Source organism: Vigna angularis, chromosome 11 (assembly GCF_016808095.1).
Source record: "Vigna angularis cultivar LongXiaoDou No.4 chromosome 11, ASM1680809v1, whole genome shotgun sequence".
NCBI classification, from domain to species: Eukaryota; Viridiplantae; Streptophyta; class Magnoliopsida; order Fabales; family Fabaceae; genus Vigna; species Vigna angularis.
The window spans coordinates 25355251-25371855 of record NC_068980.1 but is presented as its reverse complement, the minus strand read 5'-3'; the positions used below and the strand labels follow the sequence as shown (position 1 = coordinate 25371855).

Here is a 16605-nt window from a genome sequence, read left to right as displayed (position 1 = left end):
CTCTCTGTCTCTATCTTCAGAGTGTGCTACAAACACATGCAGCCACAATTGTATAAATCCATTGAGAGAGCTCAGTTCGAAGAACAACACAGATTCGTAAGAGAGAGAGAGAGAGAGAGAGAGAGGCAGAAAGAGAAACCTCTCCTTAGTTCATTCCGCATTACCACCTTTGTGTCTGGTTTTTTCTTTCCTCGGACCGTTTTCGATACAGAGAGAAAGAAAGTGAGAAATGAGCGAGCGTGTACAACGTGGTTTCTTCTGTTTGTTCTTCTTCTTCCTGGTTCTTCTTGCGTTGAAGGTGAGAGGTTCAGTTTATGATGGGAATGGTGATTTTTTCACGGGCACATGGATGCTGGACAAATCCTACCCGCTCTATCAGCCGTCCACGTGTCCCTTCATCGAGCGCGAGTTCAGGTGCGAGGGGAATGGACGGCCTGATCTGATTTACACCCATTATCGATGGCAGCCGCTTGCCAGCAAATTACTCAGGTTGGTAGCCTCTTATCATTACTTTCTCTTTTTCTCTCATACACTTTTAAGAATGATAACTAACCTAATTATTTATTTATTACCACTCTTTTCTTTTCAAGGAAAATTGCTTCCCCATTTCTGACACTAACGCAGACCTTTTTCTTTACTCTTTATTTTATATTTATACCACCATTTTAAATCATTTTTATATTATCTAGTTTAATTCCTTGTTATACATTACATATAACTTTCATCAGGTTTTCCTTTTGATTCTCTCTACTTCTTTAATTCACAAATTTTGTACTCTTTCGTTTTGGATTTCATTAGTGTTATATTAGTTTTTTAATTTTGGACTGGTTGACTTCAAATTTTATATTTTACCAAAATACGTGTTTCATCCGCATCTCCAATCATTTTATTTTATATTTCTAAATTTTTTTAAAATTCTAAAACTATCCTCAATAATTAAAAAAATCTAACAATTTCAAAATTTGGTTAACAATTTTTCACTTTTTATTGAATTTCAAATCTGTTGATAAATTTTTTATTTTTTTTTATCAAGTTTTAGAATTTGATAAGAAAATTTTTATTTTACTTATCGAATTTTGAATAAAAATTTTCATATTTTTTATTAAATTTTGAAATTTGATGAAAGATTTATTTATTTTTATTGAATTTCGATATCAGTTATACTAATTTTAGGTTGAAATTGAAGAGTTATGTGTGTGGTGGTGCTCCTAAAAAAATTGTCTGGTAACCGTTTTATTTTTGTGAGCACTGACTAATGATCAAAGTTTGATGCTGTACGACTACTAAAGATTTTTTAAAGCCAAACAAATGTTCTCTCGTTTTTCTCAGAATGTATTTTAAGGTTATTTTTTAAAAAAATAAAGATAACTAATTTTCTTAACTTTAATAAAATATTTATAAGTTATGTTTTTTTTTCTGCGTTACATCGTATATTTAAAGTATAAATAGCAAAAAATTATTTAAAATTTCACAAATATAGCACTTAAAATTGAAGGTGAGAATTATGTATTAATTAGTACTTTCGGTCAAGGTTTTGAACATTTACTAATATAAAACCGACAAATATTGAGTACTTTTATTTTTCCAAACGTATGAAAGTAATTACTCTCAATTAATATTTATATTAAATATATGTGGTCCTCGTTTCTGTTACTTGTTTATTTTGACCTCGATTAATGACAAAATACTAAAAACGCATTATATATTTTTAAAATTATTAATTTTATAATAATTAATGATATTTTCTAATTTTCAAATAGACCAATGGTAAAGTTAATAACTTCCAACATTTCTTATCATGTGATCCAGCCTGTAAAATGCTTACTAATGGGAGTTTTATTCTTAAAAAAAACGAGAAAGACATCAGCGAGGAAACAGAGGTTCCGAATGTTTGTTTGGCTTGAGTTGGAAAACGCGGTTTCACGTGCACCCATAAAAGCACTTTTGCACTTGCTAAGCAAAAAGTGCTTTTTAACATGTCAGTTACAAACCAACAACCCAACATTTCACTAGATTTCCATTTTCCTTTCCCCGTTTTTTTAACGTAGAAACTAAAACATCTGCCCCCATAAAAAAACAGTGTCAGTTGATTCACTCAGGTTCACTCGTCCATGGTCGGAAACTCTTGCTTGTGTTTTTAACACTTTCCATTTGCCACCTTTTACATTTCATCTAATTCCCAATGTGTCCATTTTCCTTTTATACAAATTTCTCTCTTTTTGGAGAACAACTTGAACTGGAAAGTGAACTCAGCGGCAGATTGTAACAGTTGTTGAGTTTTCTATGTAGCTGTTTCATTAACTTTTTTCTGAAAAGTGATGTCAGTCTATTTAATTGATATTAAAATATTTAAAAAATAATTTTAATGTATTTTTTATTTATTATAGAAACAATATAAATTATAATAATGTCTACACTATAGTTAATAAAATATTTGATATATTTTAATAAATGTGTCGTTATTTTTTTATTTTTTTTTAAATTTCAAATTGTAATGTTTGGTTACAGATTTGATGGGAAAGATTTTCTGGAGAAGATGAGAGGGAAGAGCATCATGTTCGTGGGAGATTCACTGAGCAGGAATCAATGGCAGTCCTTGACTTGTTTGCTTCATTCAGCAGTGCCCAATTCAAATTATACTTTAACTAGAGTCGGAGATGTTTCAATTTTCACATTAACGGTATGATTTTCTAATCTTCATTATATGTTAAACTCATGGAAACACGTGCGTGTTTACTTTATTTTTATTCTAATAAAAATATATATATGATTTCAATTCAATCATCAACTTTTCATATTATATTTTATTTAATTTATTTTTCTTATATTTAAGATATAATTGAATGACAATGTATAACCTGGAATATAAGAAAAGAATAAAAAATAAATAAAATTCACGATGGAAAATAAAAAAGGATTAAAATTATATTTTAAATTACTTTTTTTATGGTGATAAAATTTTATTTAATCCTATATATTGTTGATATAACTTTAAAATAATTATTTTAAAGTTAATAAACGTGTTATAAACACTAGTACAAAACTGGGGTGAACTACTATTACTATATGACAAACTTCTAGTACATAAATTCTAAGTAGCAACAAAAACAATAAATTTTGCATCTAAAATACGCTAGAAAACAGATGTGTAAGAAATTGTTTGTAGTGAAACCACAAGAGAAAGGTGCAAATTTGCAATTAATAAGTCAGAAGTGGTCCCTTTGATTTGCTTGTTCATTTTCCTAAATTACTTGAGCAAATGCCCTCAGCTTTTTTTCTATTGATTAGGTAACATTGACACATTTTTACATTTTTACGTTCATTTGATATAGAGTATAAAGACAAAATAATCATAAAAATATAATTTTTTATATTTTTTAAAAAATAAAAAATAATAATATTAAATAAATATAAAAAGTTTAGGTGTATAAGATAATATTTTTCTATTGATTAAGTCTTTACGTGTCCCTTCCAACTCCTTTGGACTGCTATTTCATATGATAAATTGATAGTTATCATGGATCGTTTTACTCATATGCTGATTCATAATTTATGTTAAAGTAAAACTATTTTGAAATGTTTCAACCTTTTTTTACCTCCAAGATATCGATATAAAGGTTTGAAATGCATGGTTTGTGATTGCATGTAACGTGTATTGATAGATACTAAGGTAAAGGACAATATATATATATATATATATATATATATATATATATATATATATATATATATATATATATATATATATATTCAAAAACAAGCATCACCTAGTCAAAATTACTTGGTCTTTTGTGATTTTTGGAGAAAATAATAATTTCCTCTTAGATTTATTTAAAAGTAAACAAATTAGCGCAATTGAAGTGATTCTGACGCCAAAATTCCTTGATGTTTTTTATTTAATGATTATCTTAAAGGAATCTTAATTGATGAGTACGTATTTTATGAAACAATTTGCAGGAGTATAAGGTTAAAGTGATGCTAGATAGGAACGTGTATCTGGTTGACGTTGTGAAAGAGAAGATAGGGAGAGTGTTGAAGCTCGATACAATAGAAGGAAGCAAACTGTGGCAAGGGATTGATACGCTTATCTTCAACACATGGCACTGGTGGTACAGAAGAGGACCCACTCAACCGTAAGTTCATTAATTCTTAATTAAATCACTTTTTGGGCACCAAATCACGTTTAAAAATCACTTTTTGCAAGCCTGTAAATCATCTGAATTTCTTATAGTTTTCGTTAATTATGAAATGGGTTTGTAACAAATTGATGAATTTCTCAGATGGGATTATATCCAACTGGGAAATAAAATCTTGAAAGACATGGATAGGATGAAGGCTTTTGAAGAAGCACTTAAGACCTGGGGTAAATGGGTTGACTCAAGCGTTGACCCTACAAAAGTGAAGGTCTTCTTTCAAGGAATTTCTCCATCTCACTACAAGTAAGCAAAATCACTAACCTTATTATCTATTTTATAATTTGTATATATTCTAATCAGATTAACGTTTTTTTATTTGAACATTGATTTTTCAGTGGCAGCCTATGGAATGAGCCAAGTGCAAAGACCTGTCTCCGGCAGCAGACACCGGTGCCCGGATCAACCTACCCCGGCGGATTGCCGCCGGCTGTGGCGGTGCTGAAGGGTGTGCTGAGAACAATCAAAACACCGGTGACATTGCTTGACATCACAACCCTATCACTGCTAAGAAAAGATGGACACCCTTCCATTTATGGGCTAGGTGGACCTACAGGAATGGATTGCAGCCATTGGTGTCTTCCTGGTGTTCCAGACACTTGGAATGAAATACTTTACAACCTTATTATTTGATTTCATTCATCATTTAATTGGGGGGTTAGTCAATTCTTATACCAAAAGAAAATAAAATTGTACACAAAAGAAAACTGGGTTGGCTTATGACCACACTCATTAATTGAAACATGCCTAATTAAGGTGAATAATATTAATAAGATTATATCATTCATCTTTATTTACTTCTTTTTTTGTATCATTCTATTACTACGTATTATTCATCATAGGAAATAATTATTTATAATTTTTCCACCTTCAAGTTTATTAATTTAACATAATTATTAATTTATAATATTTATAAGCACTAATTTACTAATATTTATATCTACAATTCTACATATACACTCTTTATTTTTCAACTTACCTTATCCTTTTGTTAGTCATGCTGATCTCAAACTTGATCAACAATTTGAGCCAAACCATGTAACGTATTTGAGAAGGAGACTTTCCTTTCATTGCAAAATTAGTGGGGAAATATTGATGGCATAATGATATTGCACTACGTCTCTAAGGAAAGAACGTGTGTGGTGGATAATCAGGTGATGATGTGCATGAAAGTAACATCATAACAATATAACATCTCAATCACAGATGCAGCAACTAGAAAAAAATTACGTGAGATACAGTGGATTTTCATGTTCATGCACTGTGTTTCAATTAATGAAGTCATCACTAAAGTTGAAGTAGCATTTATTCCTCACATGTTTAACTTTTAACGAAAAGAAATCCAACATAAAACATATCAGTTATACATAAAATATCATTATATAAATCGATTAAATAGGTTTCCGATGTGAAATAAAGTATAGAGATCGATTCTCTCGTCAAAAAATCTATATAAAAAATTGAAAAGTCATTATTTTATCACGACTTTAAAATTAAATTAGTTATTTTAATTAGTTTCCGGAATGACTTATTGTCTCACAAGTATTAAGATTGAAGCAAACAACACTTATATTTTTTAAGTATATTACGATCAAATTCGTAGACAGTGGCCTCAAATACGTTAACAATTATTTGTGGCTATAAACGAAGATAAGCAATTCCATTCAGATTGGGTTTGTTTAACTTTTCTAATATATAAATTATTAATTGGCAAAAAAATTCACTCACTATGTGCGGATTTTCAATCAATGCAACTCTGTCTTAGTTTCAACTTATGATTGATTAAATTTTAATGAAAACCATCAACTTTCGTGGGTGCGTATTATAGTGTCATGGAAGAAGAAAAATGAACCAAAATGTCCATGCTTTCTTACCCTATAAAAGTTATGTTAAATTAATACGTATTATAATGAAACGCTACCTAGGGTAAGGTAATTAAGAGAGAAAATCGAAAAAATTAATAAAATTGGAAAAAAAATATAAATAACACTGCCGTAAAAGATGTCAGACCATGATCTTACGTAGAATGGTCCAGTACTAGATAATTTCCTACCACTAATTTCGTAGCCTTATCAAAACAAATACGCAATATAAAAGGTAGAATGAAATTCCACATTTTTTGTATATGAATGCTTTGAAACATTTAACAAAAAATAAATTTTAAATATTATTCAATTTTGGAAAATTAATTTATAAGGGTGAATAAATGGACCACAAAAGGTAATTTGTAAGATAGCAAAAATGTTTTGTTTTGGTTAGATGTGATGAGTTGTTTTTGGGGCAAGAGGTTGAGGTTGTTACGTTAAGTCCAAGATTCTTTTGAGTGTCAACCACCGGAAGACACTTGCATGTATGTGTTGGTTGTTGCAGTGCCCCAATCAAAGTTTAAAACTGACAAAATTAGTTTATCTCCTTTTGTCGGCGGGATTCCCTCTCTAATCAAATATAACCTATATATGTACATCAATACTATTCATAATTCAATCAATTCTTAACTTCTATATGCATATACACACTAATTTATGTCATTTTTTTTTCTATCATTAGATGCATGTAAGTTCTTAATTTTCTTGTCCAAAATGGAATTTAAAAAAAATGAATATTTATATGATATCTTTCTTCTTCTTTTTTTCTAAAACCATTACATTGTACTAACTAATCATAATAGAAGTAATACTTTGATAAGACAGTACTTCCTTTGTAATAGAATTTGTTCTATATTTAAACTAGCATAATTCATGATTACTTACTCAACTATTTAGTTAAGAAATGTCTGTTGCATAAGTTAACCATGATAGGTAACAAATATGTATAATAAGTAGATAGATATTATATTTCTCTTTCTACCCGTTGTCAGACTGCTATCGGATTATTCAATTTCTACTATCAAATACGAGATGTTTATACTTCAACGTAAAGGAGTATATTGGAAGTTTCACATCAACTAGAGATAAGAAAAATTTATAATATATATATAAGTGATGTGTAAACCTCACTTCCGATTTTGTAGGATTGAGTTAGGCTTAAAAAATCACTTTCTAATATTTCACTCATTACCTTATTTCACGTTTCTAAATTTCTCTAGATCATTTTCTGCATTACAGTCTACCAGATGATTCCATTCGAGTCAATGAAGTTTAGCTACTTTTTTTATTATTATATAATTATATCCACTACTAGAATTAGACACATTTTTTTTTATTTCTTTAGGAAAAAATTTCTTAGAAAAATACTTTTAAATATTTCTATGAATAATAGTTTGCAAAAAATTGGTGCTGCTTTGCCAAAAGTTTTTGGAAAAAAATTCTGTCAATTTTTCTGCACACACGTTCATTATTTATTCATTTATTTCATTAGTGTTTGAGTTAAAAACACAAGAAAAGTGGTTGATTTTTAAAATTTTCCTTTTGCAAAATTTCTCGTAAAAAAATTAATAAATAAATATTAATAATCTATTATCTATATAATATAAGAAAAGAAAATACTAGAAAATTAATTTTATTATCTATGTTTATTTTATTGACAAGTATCTTGTTGTGATTTTTTAGTTAATGGATGTGTATCTAGTTTCAAAGTGGTGAAATGAGTTTCAAGGTGGAATTCCTGAGTGTGATTTCAAGTGTTGTTAGGAATGAGTGTAGGTAGCTCACTTTTGAAGGTTATTATGATACGTTAATGGTCTTTCATTCTCAAGTACAGAAGATTAACATATGTGGTGAGAGTAGTAAGACGTCTTAGTCTTGAGTGCTTCTAGTATGATCCAAGGCGTGGAACAAACTATAATCTTGTGAGTGTGGTAGGATGAAACCCGTTGGCAATGACTTTGCAAAGCAGTAGAGGCCACAACAAGTGGACAACTCGCCATAATTCGACATTCATTCCAAATCTGGATAATCCAATTTAAGTCTTGGCATGTTTTAGGATGTTTGATTTACTTATTTAATGTGATTTAAGTATGATGCTTAATATACAAATGTATTATATGAATTGTCTTTTGAATCTAGCTTAATTACCACAAAAATTAAAAAAAAAATATAATTAATGATGAAATATTATTATAATATAAGATGAAAATTTTGAGATAAATGTTTTCTTATAAATAAAATTATTTTTATAAATAACAGTTAAATGAATGAATGAATTAATTAACACAAAAATTAAAAAAGTATTAAAATATAAATAACTAATGATAAAAAAATCTGAGATAAATATTTTTCTATAATTAATTTTTTTTATCAATAAAATTTAAATTAACTAATTAATTAAATTAAAAATTAAAAAAGTAACAAAATATCAATAATTAATGTTGTGAATATAATATACTATAAAAAAAAGAAAATTGAGATAAGTGCTTTTCCATAAATAAAATTATTTTTATCAATAAAACTTAAATGAATTAATTAATTAACATAAAATAAAAAATATCAATAATTAATGGTGAAAAAAAAAATTAAGATAAATGTTTTCCGTTAATTAAAATTATTTTTATTCATAAAATTTAAATGAATTAATTAATTAATTAGCACAAAAATTAAAATAGTAATAAAATATCAATTATAATTAATGGTAAAAAAAAATTTTACTATAAAAACGATAAAATTGGATAAATGTTTTTCTATAATTAAAAATATTTTACTAATAAAACTTAAAGGAATTACTTAATTAATTAACTTAAAAATTAAAGAAATAATAAAATATCAATAACTAATGGTGAAAAAATCTTATATAGTAATGCTATAATAGAAAAACAAAACAGGAATTAATTAATTAGCAAAAAAATTAAAAAGTAACAAAATATCATTATGTGAAAATATTATACTATAAAAAAAGAAATTTGGGATAAATGTTTTCCCATTTGTCAATAAAATGTAAATGAATTAATTAATTAACATAAAAATTAAAAAGCAATAAAATATCCATAATTAATTGTGATAAAAATCTATGATAAAAAATTTTCTTATAATAATTAAAATTATTTTTATAAATAAAATTTTAATAAATTATTGAATTAATTAACCTTAAAATTAAAAGAATAATAAAGTATCACTAATGCAAAAAATACCTTTAACGTCACCTTTTAGACGTCTGACCCTCAGATATCCAACGTAAAAAATGACCGGTGGCATTTTTCGTAAATAAAACAACTATTTAGACGTTGATTATGGAAGAGTCTGACGTCTAAATACTATTATACGTCGGCTCCCCCGAATAGACATCAAAACTAAACGAAAAAGTTAAAAAATAATAATTTTTTATTCTATTTAGACGTCTGTTATGATGGGAACCGACTTCTGAAGCACTTTAGACATCTGTTAATTGGGGAACCGACATCTAAACTCTAAATCCAGAAATTTAAAAAGTCACTTTTTGACTCCATTTAGACGTCTGATCCCACCACTCCGACTTCTGAAGCACTTTAGACGTATGTTAATTGGAGAACCGACGTCTAAACCCTAAATCTAGAAATTTAAAAAGTCACTTTTTGACTCCATTTAGACGTCTGATCCCGTCACTCCGACTTCTGAAGCACTTTAGACGTCTATTAATTGGGGAACCGACATCTAAACCCTAAATCCAGAAATTTAAAAAGTCACTTTTTGACTAATTTAGACGTCTGATCCCGCCACTCCGACTTCTAAAGCACTTTAGACGTCTGTTAATTGGGGGAACCGACATCTAAATTTTGGCATTAAAACACCGTGAACGCGAGACAGCTATTACGCGCACTCATTGTTCATCATTTTCGTCGCGTTTTCTCTCTACGGGTTACGCTTTTTAGGTTCGTTTTCTCACTTTTGTATCGTTTTAAATTAATTTTACTCTGATTACATCACTCTTTGATGCATTATCTTTCATTTGAACCGATTAAAATGCGTTTTCGTTGGGTTTTGGTGCAGTTATTCTCGTGTCTTTAGGCGGCGTTCTATGGCGGTGATTTCTTGCGTTTTGTACTTCTCCAATTCCCTCCACTACGTTTTTAAAACCATCCAATAAAAAAAATGTACAATACATTCTCTTCAACTAAAATATAAAATTGTAAACTCGAATCACCATGAGTTAGGAGCAACCTCAGAGACGTCTAACCTGTATGGATCGGACGTCTATATAGACGTCGGACCTATATATAGGTCCGACGTCTCATTAACGTCACTCATATAGACGTCGGACAGAGATCAGACATTAAAAGTCCAAAATAACAGACGTCTAAAGTCTTTTTTGCACTAATGTATCAATAATTAATGGTGAGAAAATGTTATACTATATATAAAAAAGAATTTGGGGTGAATGTTTTCCAATAATTAATTTCTTTATTAATAAAAGTTAAATGAATTGATTAATTAATTAACTTAAAATTTAAAAAAGTAATAAAATCTTAATAATTAACGGTAAAAGAAATCTTATACTATAATAATACTTTAATAGAAAAGAGTTAAATGAATTAATTAGTTAATTAACACAAAAAGAATTACAAAAGTTAATTAAAAAAAATTAACTTTTGTTTCAAACTACAGATTTTGTGGAAATTGCATATTACTTAGAGCAATAGCATTGTATATTTGTAACTAAAGTTAAAACACTCCAAATATTCTATTATTATATTTCTCGATAAAAAAGAAAAATATATTTTATTATATATATATATAGAGAGAGATTTAGATATCAAGTCGTAATAAAATTGGAAGTAAGTTTAATTGTGATTTAAAATTTAAAAATAAAATTTTTATTTTTATCTTTTTTTAAATTTAAATCATTTAAAAAAATTATTTTTTAAAATAAACCCAACACAATATAAGATTAGACCAAGTCAAATTAATTTAAAATATAATAAGTGAAGTTAAACCAGAACATTGTATTTTATTTAATCTCAGATGAATAATTGACTTTTCAACCTTAAGCTATTATTGCTTCAATTCCCTCTTGAATTGGTAAATTTTCACGCTCACTAGGTGATAAAATGTTTTCTTCCAAATGACGTTCATCCGTATTAGGTGTAAATGGAAAATTTGTCTATATTTAATTTATTGATTAGTTTCATCGTTTTTAATTTCATGTCTAAATTACAAAGTTTAAATTAAATAATTTCTTGAAATTAATTATTGTGAGGATTGTATGTTTTGTTAAATGAGGGAGTGTATTAAAATAATGTTGACTTAAGTGTAATTAATTATATTATGGAATATCATTTTTTTTTATGAGGATCTTGAATGTGAATCTTTGGACAACTGATATGATTTGAATGGTTCTAAAATTTTTTACCTGTATTATGAGGGTTGAAATATGAATAAAGATTCATCTCTAAAAGATTTTTCAGTGTTCATGTTAGTAAGAGAGATGAGATCTTGTGAATAAAAAAGAATGAACATGAGAGTGAGTGTGATAAAAGATTATCTCCTGAACATATATAAGAATAAATTGAGGAAAAAAAATTTCAAGACAAAGTCAAGGATCAAAACACGTCTCCTTGAATCTTATAATATTCCATGAAGAAGAAAACTTAAATGAAGATCATGAGTACAATCGAAGAATAATTTAGAAAATTAAATAAGTTGTAATTTTATTTTAATGTTACATAATGTTAAATTCGTTGGCCGAATCAGTTTTATGTTTGTTAGGCAAGCGGACTTCATTAGGCGAAAGTCTAATCTATAATTTTTGTCTTTTGTTATTTTTATGTGTTTTGGGCTCTAGACTTTATTTTAAAGTTTCCAGATTATCTTGAACTTATATGTCTTTATATAGAGTTACTAAAAGCTTATGTAAACGGTTAAGAAAAAGATTGTCTAGAGAGACAAGATTGTCTAGCAACTTTTATTTTGAAGTTTAACAAACAAACATTCAACAATAGTGTCGAACAATGTCAGCAAACATGAATAATAGTGTCGAACAATGTTTGATAAAGAATATGTTTGATAAAAATATGTCAGCAAACAAGTGTTTATAACTTAAATCGTCTAAAGAATATGTTTGATAAAAATAGTGTCGAACAATGTCAGCAAACATGAATAATATTTAGGTTTAATATTTTGGTAGGTCACTTTTTTCGTCCAGAATCTCAAATAGGTCCCCTACAAATTCGGTGTCTCAATTAGGTCCTTATTTTTGAAAAATTGAAACAAATAGAGGCTTGCCGTCAAATTGGACAAACGCCATTTAAGAGGCTCTTACGTGAGATGATAACAGTATTTTCGCCTAAGCTAAACCTTCTCGCTTGGGCGAGATATGCACTGGAACATTTTCACTTAAGCTAAAACTAAGTTGACTGGGCGAGATTTAGGCTAAAACTTGGGATGCTTGATAACAATTGATTTTACGTGTTTTGTGTGTATATTTTGTGAATAAATCAACTTCTTCGTAGCTTTTACCTTGCTTTATCCTCAAGTTCAGTGGATTTTCTAGTTTTCTTGTATTTTATTTAGTATATGCTTATTTTTACCTCTAATCTATTTGTTTGAGTGCGTGAAATAAATGAATAGGAATCAATTTTAGTAGAGAAAAATTAGCAAAAGCTCAAGTGAACATGTTTTGGGACAATAAAAGATAAATTTGAAGCAAATACCCTTGAACGCCTTTAAAATTGTATAAAAACTTACATTTTAGAATGTTATCAAAACTGTCAGGAACTAAGCACCACTTTAGAGCACTGAGCGCCACAGTTACATAGAGCTCTCAATGGTTCTAGCGTTGAAAGGCGTTGAACGCTACTTTCAACCTTATTTTCAATTTATTACACACACAAAAACGTCTCTACGTATATCCCCACACACCCTCACCTACTCACACGTTAATGCATGTATTCACCCTCGTAGATACGTATGTGTACACAAGTATTCGTATTCACATATGCACAAGTATTCGCAGATACACACACTTCATCCACCTACACACATCCCACATACTCCTTCACACGCACACATATATGCATCACGCACACACGTGTTTACACACACATATCTAATTTAGCAATAGTAATAAAGGTTTGTTTTTTTTTCTTCGCATTACACACGATAAATATTTTTAGTCATGTCAATTTTATCATCTAGAAACTTTTTACTCAATGTACCATAAATCTCACCTTCTTTTCTCTCATTTCCTTTTCTTTTCACCTATCCCAATCTAAACAAGTCTAAATATCTTTTGCATTTTTGTAAATTGTTCATTTATTTTAATTTTAAAATTTGAGACTTGACTACCTTTTTTAATTATATATCCTTAATGTAACATCCCAAAAATACAGTAGACACCATATAATAGAATTGATTACGATTAAAGATAAACCAAATCAGTCTTAAGTACCGTAAGCAAAGGTTTAGGTCGAACGACCTTACGAGAGGTTAATTATAAAACCACGCTCGACCTAAGCATACCCAACCAACGGTTTACAAGGCAAGGATACAACCCGAACTGCCAAAATAATATAAAGGTCGCTCCAAAAATCAGTACAATGAAATATCTAATCTAACATATAACCGAACGTCTACTGTTCGGCCTTCACTTCAACATCTACGGGGTTTGCTTCCTCCAAGTTTTCTTCCTCCAGCGTTTCCTCGAGCAACACCTCACCATCTGCTCACATCCACACGGATGATCATTGCATTGACAGGACGGACGTACAGAGACGATCGACAACGCAAGGAAGAGAACACAGGGTAAGCTTATTGAATTTAATTCAAGTAAAATCATTCATTTCATAATACATCAAACATATACAATATTTCATTCCACACAACACATAGTTCAATTTATAATCATCATGTAGTAGCAATATAAATGACGACCGTCCGGACTGTATGAACTGTGTAGCTACAGGCGTCCTTGCACCCGAGTGGTGTAGTAACTGGGAAACCCTCAACAGCTGCCACTCGAGGTTAGTCCGTTCTTACGTCGCCCATGTTAACTTATGGACTAAGGACCTCCTGCCATTCCCACACATGAACTACTCTCCTCTACATGAAGATGAGTATCACGGAATATCAGGATGGACCAAGCCAGCATTAGCAATAGCCACAGTCATACTTTACCAATTTAATATCCAACAACATGAGACGTTCCACCCTGGAACGCTCGTTCAAATCCACAATCACAATTTCAGCTCTCATAGTGTTCGCACATCTTAATTCATCCTCTTAATTACATTTTCATTCTATGTTCCACTTTCTTAAAAGAGACAAACGTTCAACCCCCTTCATAATGAGGACAACCGTGGAGAACAAAACCGAAGAATTTACTCCGTTCCGAAACAGAATAGAACCAATTACCAAATAGATGGACGACCTGTATTAATCAAGGTTACTCGACACTATCGGTCTACACAGATGGATGATCTGTAATCACAAGGGTGATCGACACAGTAGGTCGACACAGATGGATGATCTGTAGTCACAAGGGTGATCGACACGGTAGGTCGACATAGATGGATAATCTGTAGTCATAAGGGTGATCGACACAGTAGGTCGACACAGATGGATGATCTGTAGTCACAAGGGTGATCGACACGGTAGGTCGACACAGATGGATAATCTGTAGTCATAAGGGTGATCGACACAGTAGGTCGACACAGATGGATGGTTTGTATTACAAGGGTGATCAACATGGTCGGTCGACACAGATGGTCGACCTGTATTCACAAGGGTTATCAACATGGTCGATCGACACAGATGGTCGACCTGTATTCACAAGGGTGTTCGACATGGTCGGTCAACACAGATAAATGATCTGTATTACAAGGATGTTCAACATGGTCGGTCGACACAGATGGTCGACCTGAGGTCCGGTTCGCGGAATATCAAGGTTGGCCAACTTTGTCGGAGGGACCAATTGCTATAGTTCACAGACTGAACACCAATGCTAGTAAACGACTGAGCACGGTAGAGAACATTATTAAAGTTAGACCAACACTATGTTCATCTAGAGATTTTACAAGAAAAGAGTATGAGCGCTTGGTGTAAGACTGAGCACTACTCAGTACGAATGATAGGTAGAAGATCGACACTACTCATTATGAGCTCTAAGTAAAAGATCTACATAGCTCATGCTCGACCAGAATCCTTCCCAAATGAAAAGTATTCCAATTCAAAGAAGTTTACTGGAACATCAAACGGTCGAGAACCGTTTAATGTCGGACATACGTTATCATAGGGAAGTTGATATTCAAGTTTCACTTATGTTCACTACTTCTAAGCATGCATATTTCATATTCACATGTATCACCCATATCATACATTTCAACCAACATATATCATGTTCATGTAGTACAGCAACGTTCGATCATGCATACTCAACCAATATACACCTCATACTTATGATTATATACCAAAAATCAGATAACACAGTTCATACTTCATGCGACACACATCATATTCATACAGTACAAGACACACATACGAATTAAATTTAATAAGCTTCCCTTACCTGGATAGCAGTGTACGCCCTAATGCAAAAGTTGGGTTTGTCTCTTACAACGTTCTACCCTCAGTTTCACTAGACACTTTCACTTGATCTAAATACTAAAATCAGAGATTACTCAGATACAGTCCATGCATGAACCGAGAGCATGGTTTCGTATGAAACCCTAAATGGACAACTACTAGAGAAGGGAACTTACCAGCTTAGATTCCAATTATGTTCGGTCCAAAAGGAAGATCACAGCTGGATGAACGTTCCTACGGTTCTGAAACGTGATCGGAGAAGGAAACTGTGAGTTACAGAAGAGAGAAGTTGGAAGGTTCTAGAGAGAAGTTGGAGAAGATGAAGGTTTGAGTTTCGTAAGGTAGAAGATGAGTGGTGCAGGTGAGAGAGAGAGTTTTCAAAAATCTAATTTTGTTAAGCTTACGTTCGTTTGAACGAACGCCTCCCAAGTCGACACCTGCACACCAAACTCTGAATTGGAAGCTTCTCCCGCGGCAGGTGGCGTGTGTGCATGTGATGCAGGGTGCGTTTTTAATGTTTTCAGAGTAATGATGAGGCTCGGTTCACAGTGCACAGCAGAGTGGTGTATGGGATTGGTGAGTGGGTTTTAATGTGTGAGTATAGAAATGGAGTGTATTAATGGTGATGTGACAGAATTTACTACTACTAATTATTAGGGGTCTCACACTTAATCTAATTAATATGGAGTGAATAATTAATTAATATAATAATTCATAAATATTTAGTGTGAAATAAGGAAAAGAGTAACTAATTTAAAATTGAATTAAAAATATTCTTGTTTTAAATTGAAAACTGAAAAACAACTGTTATGAAGACAGAGATAGTTAATATTGAAGAGGTGATACGTCAGATTATTATTAAATACAGCAATTATGATTAACCCAGATTTGGGAAACCGAAACTTTCCACAGACAATCATAATATAAAACTTTGACATTTATAAATAAACTTGTACTTTCAACAATAAGTAACACCTTTTCTTTAG

At 30.5% G+C, this 16605-nt stretch overlaps 1 protein-coding gene across 1 annotated transcript; it reads left to right on the top strand.

Moving 5' to 3' along the window:
* Window positions 1-4986, top strand: LOC108332447 (protein trichome birefringence-like 41). The gene is made up of 5 exons (XM_017567712.2): window positions 1-489; window positions 2509-2680; window positions 3958-4133; window positions 4281-4439; window positions 4532-4986. The coding sequence occupies exons 1-5, from the start codon at window positions 230-232 to the stop codon at window positions 4824-4826; spliced, it is 1062 nt and encodes a 353-aa protein (XP_017423201.1). The 5' UTR covers window positions 1-229; the 3' UTR covers window positions 4827-4986.
* The last annotated feature ends 11619 nt before the right edge of the window (window positions 4987-16605 follow it).

Excerpts from the sequence above, each read along its gene's own strand:
- LOC108332447 (XM_017567712.2), top strand. The coding sequence starts at position 230 with ATGAGCGAGCGTGTACAACGTGGTTTCTTCTGTTTGTTCTTCTTCTTC. Across the intron at positions 490-2,508 it reads CTTGCCAGCAAATTACTCAG|ATTTGATGGGAAAGATTTTC; the intron begins GTTGGTAGCCTC and ends GTTTGGTTACAG. Across the intron at positions 4,134-4,280 it reads AGAAGAGGACCCACTCAACC|ATGGGATTATATCCAACTGG; the intron begins GTAAGTTCATTA and ends TGAATTTCTCAG.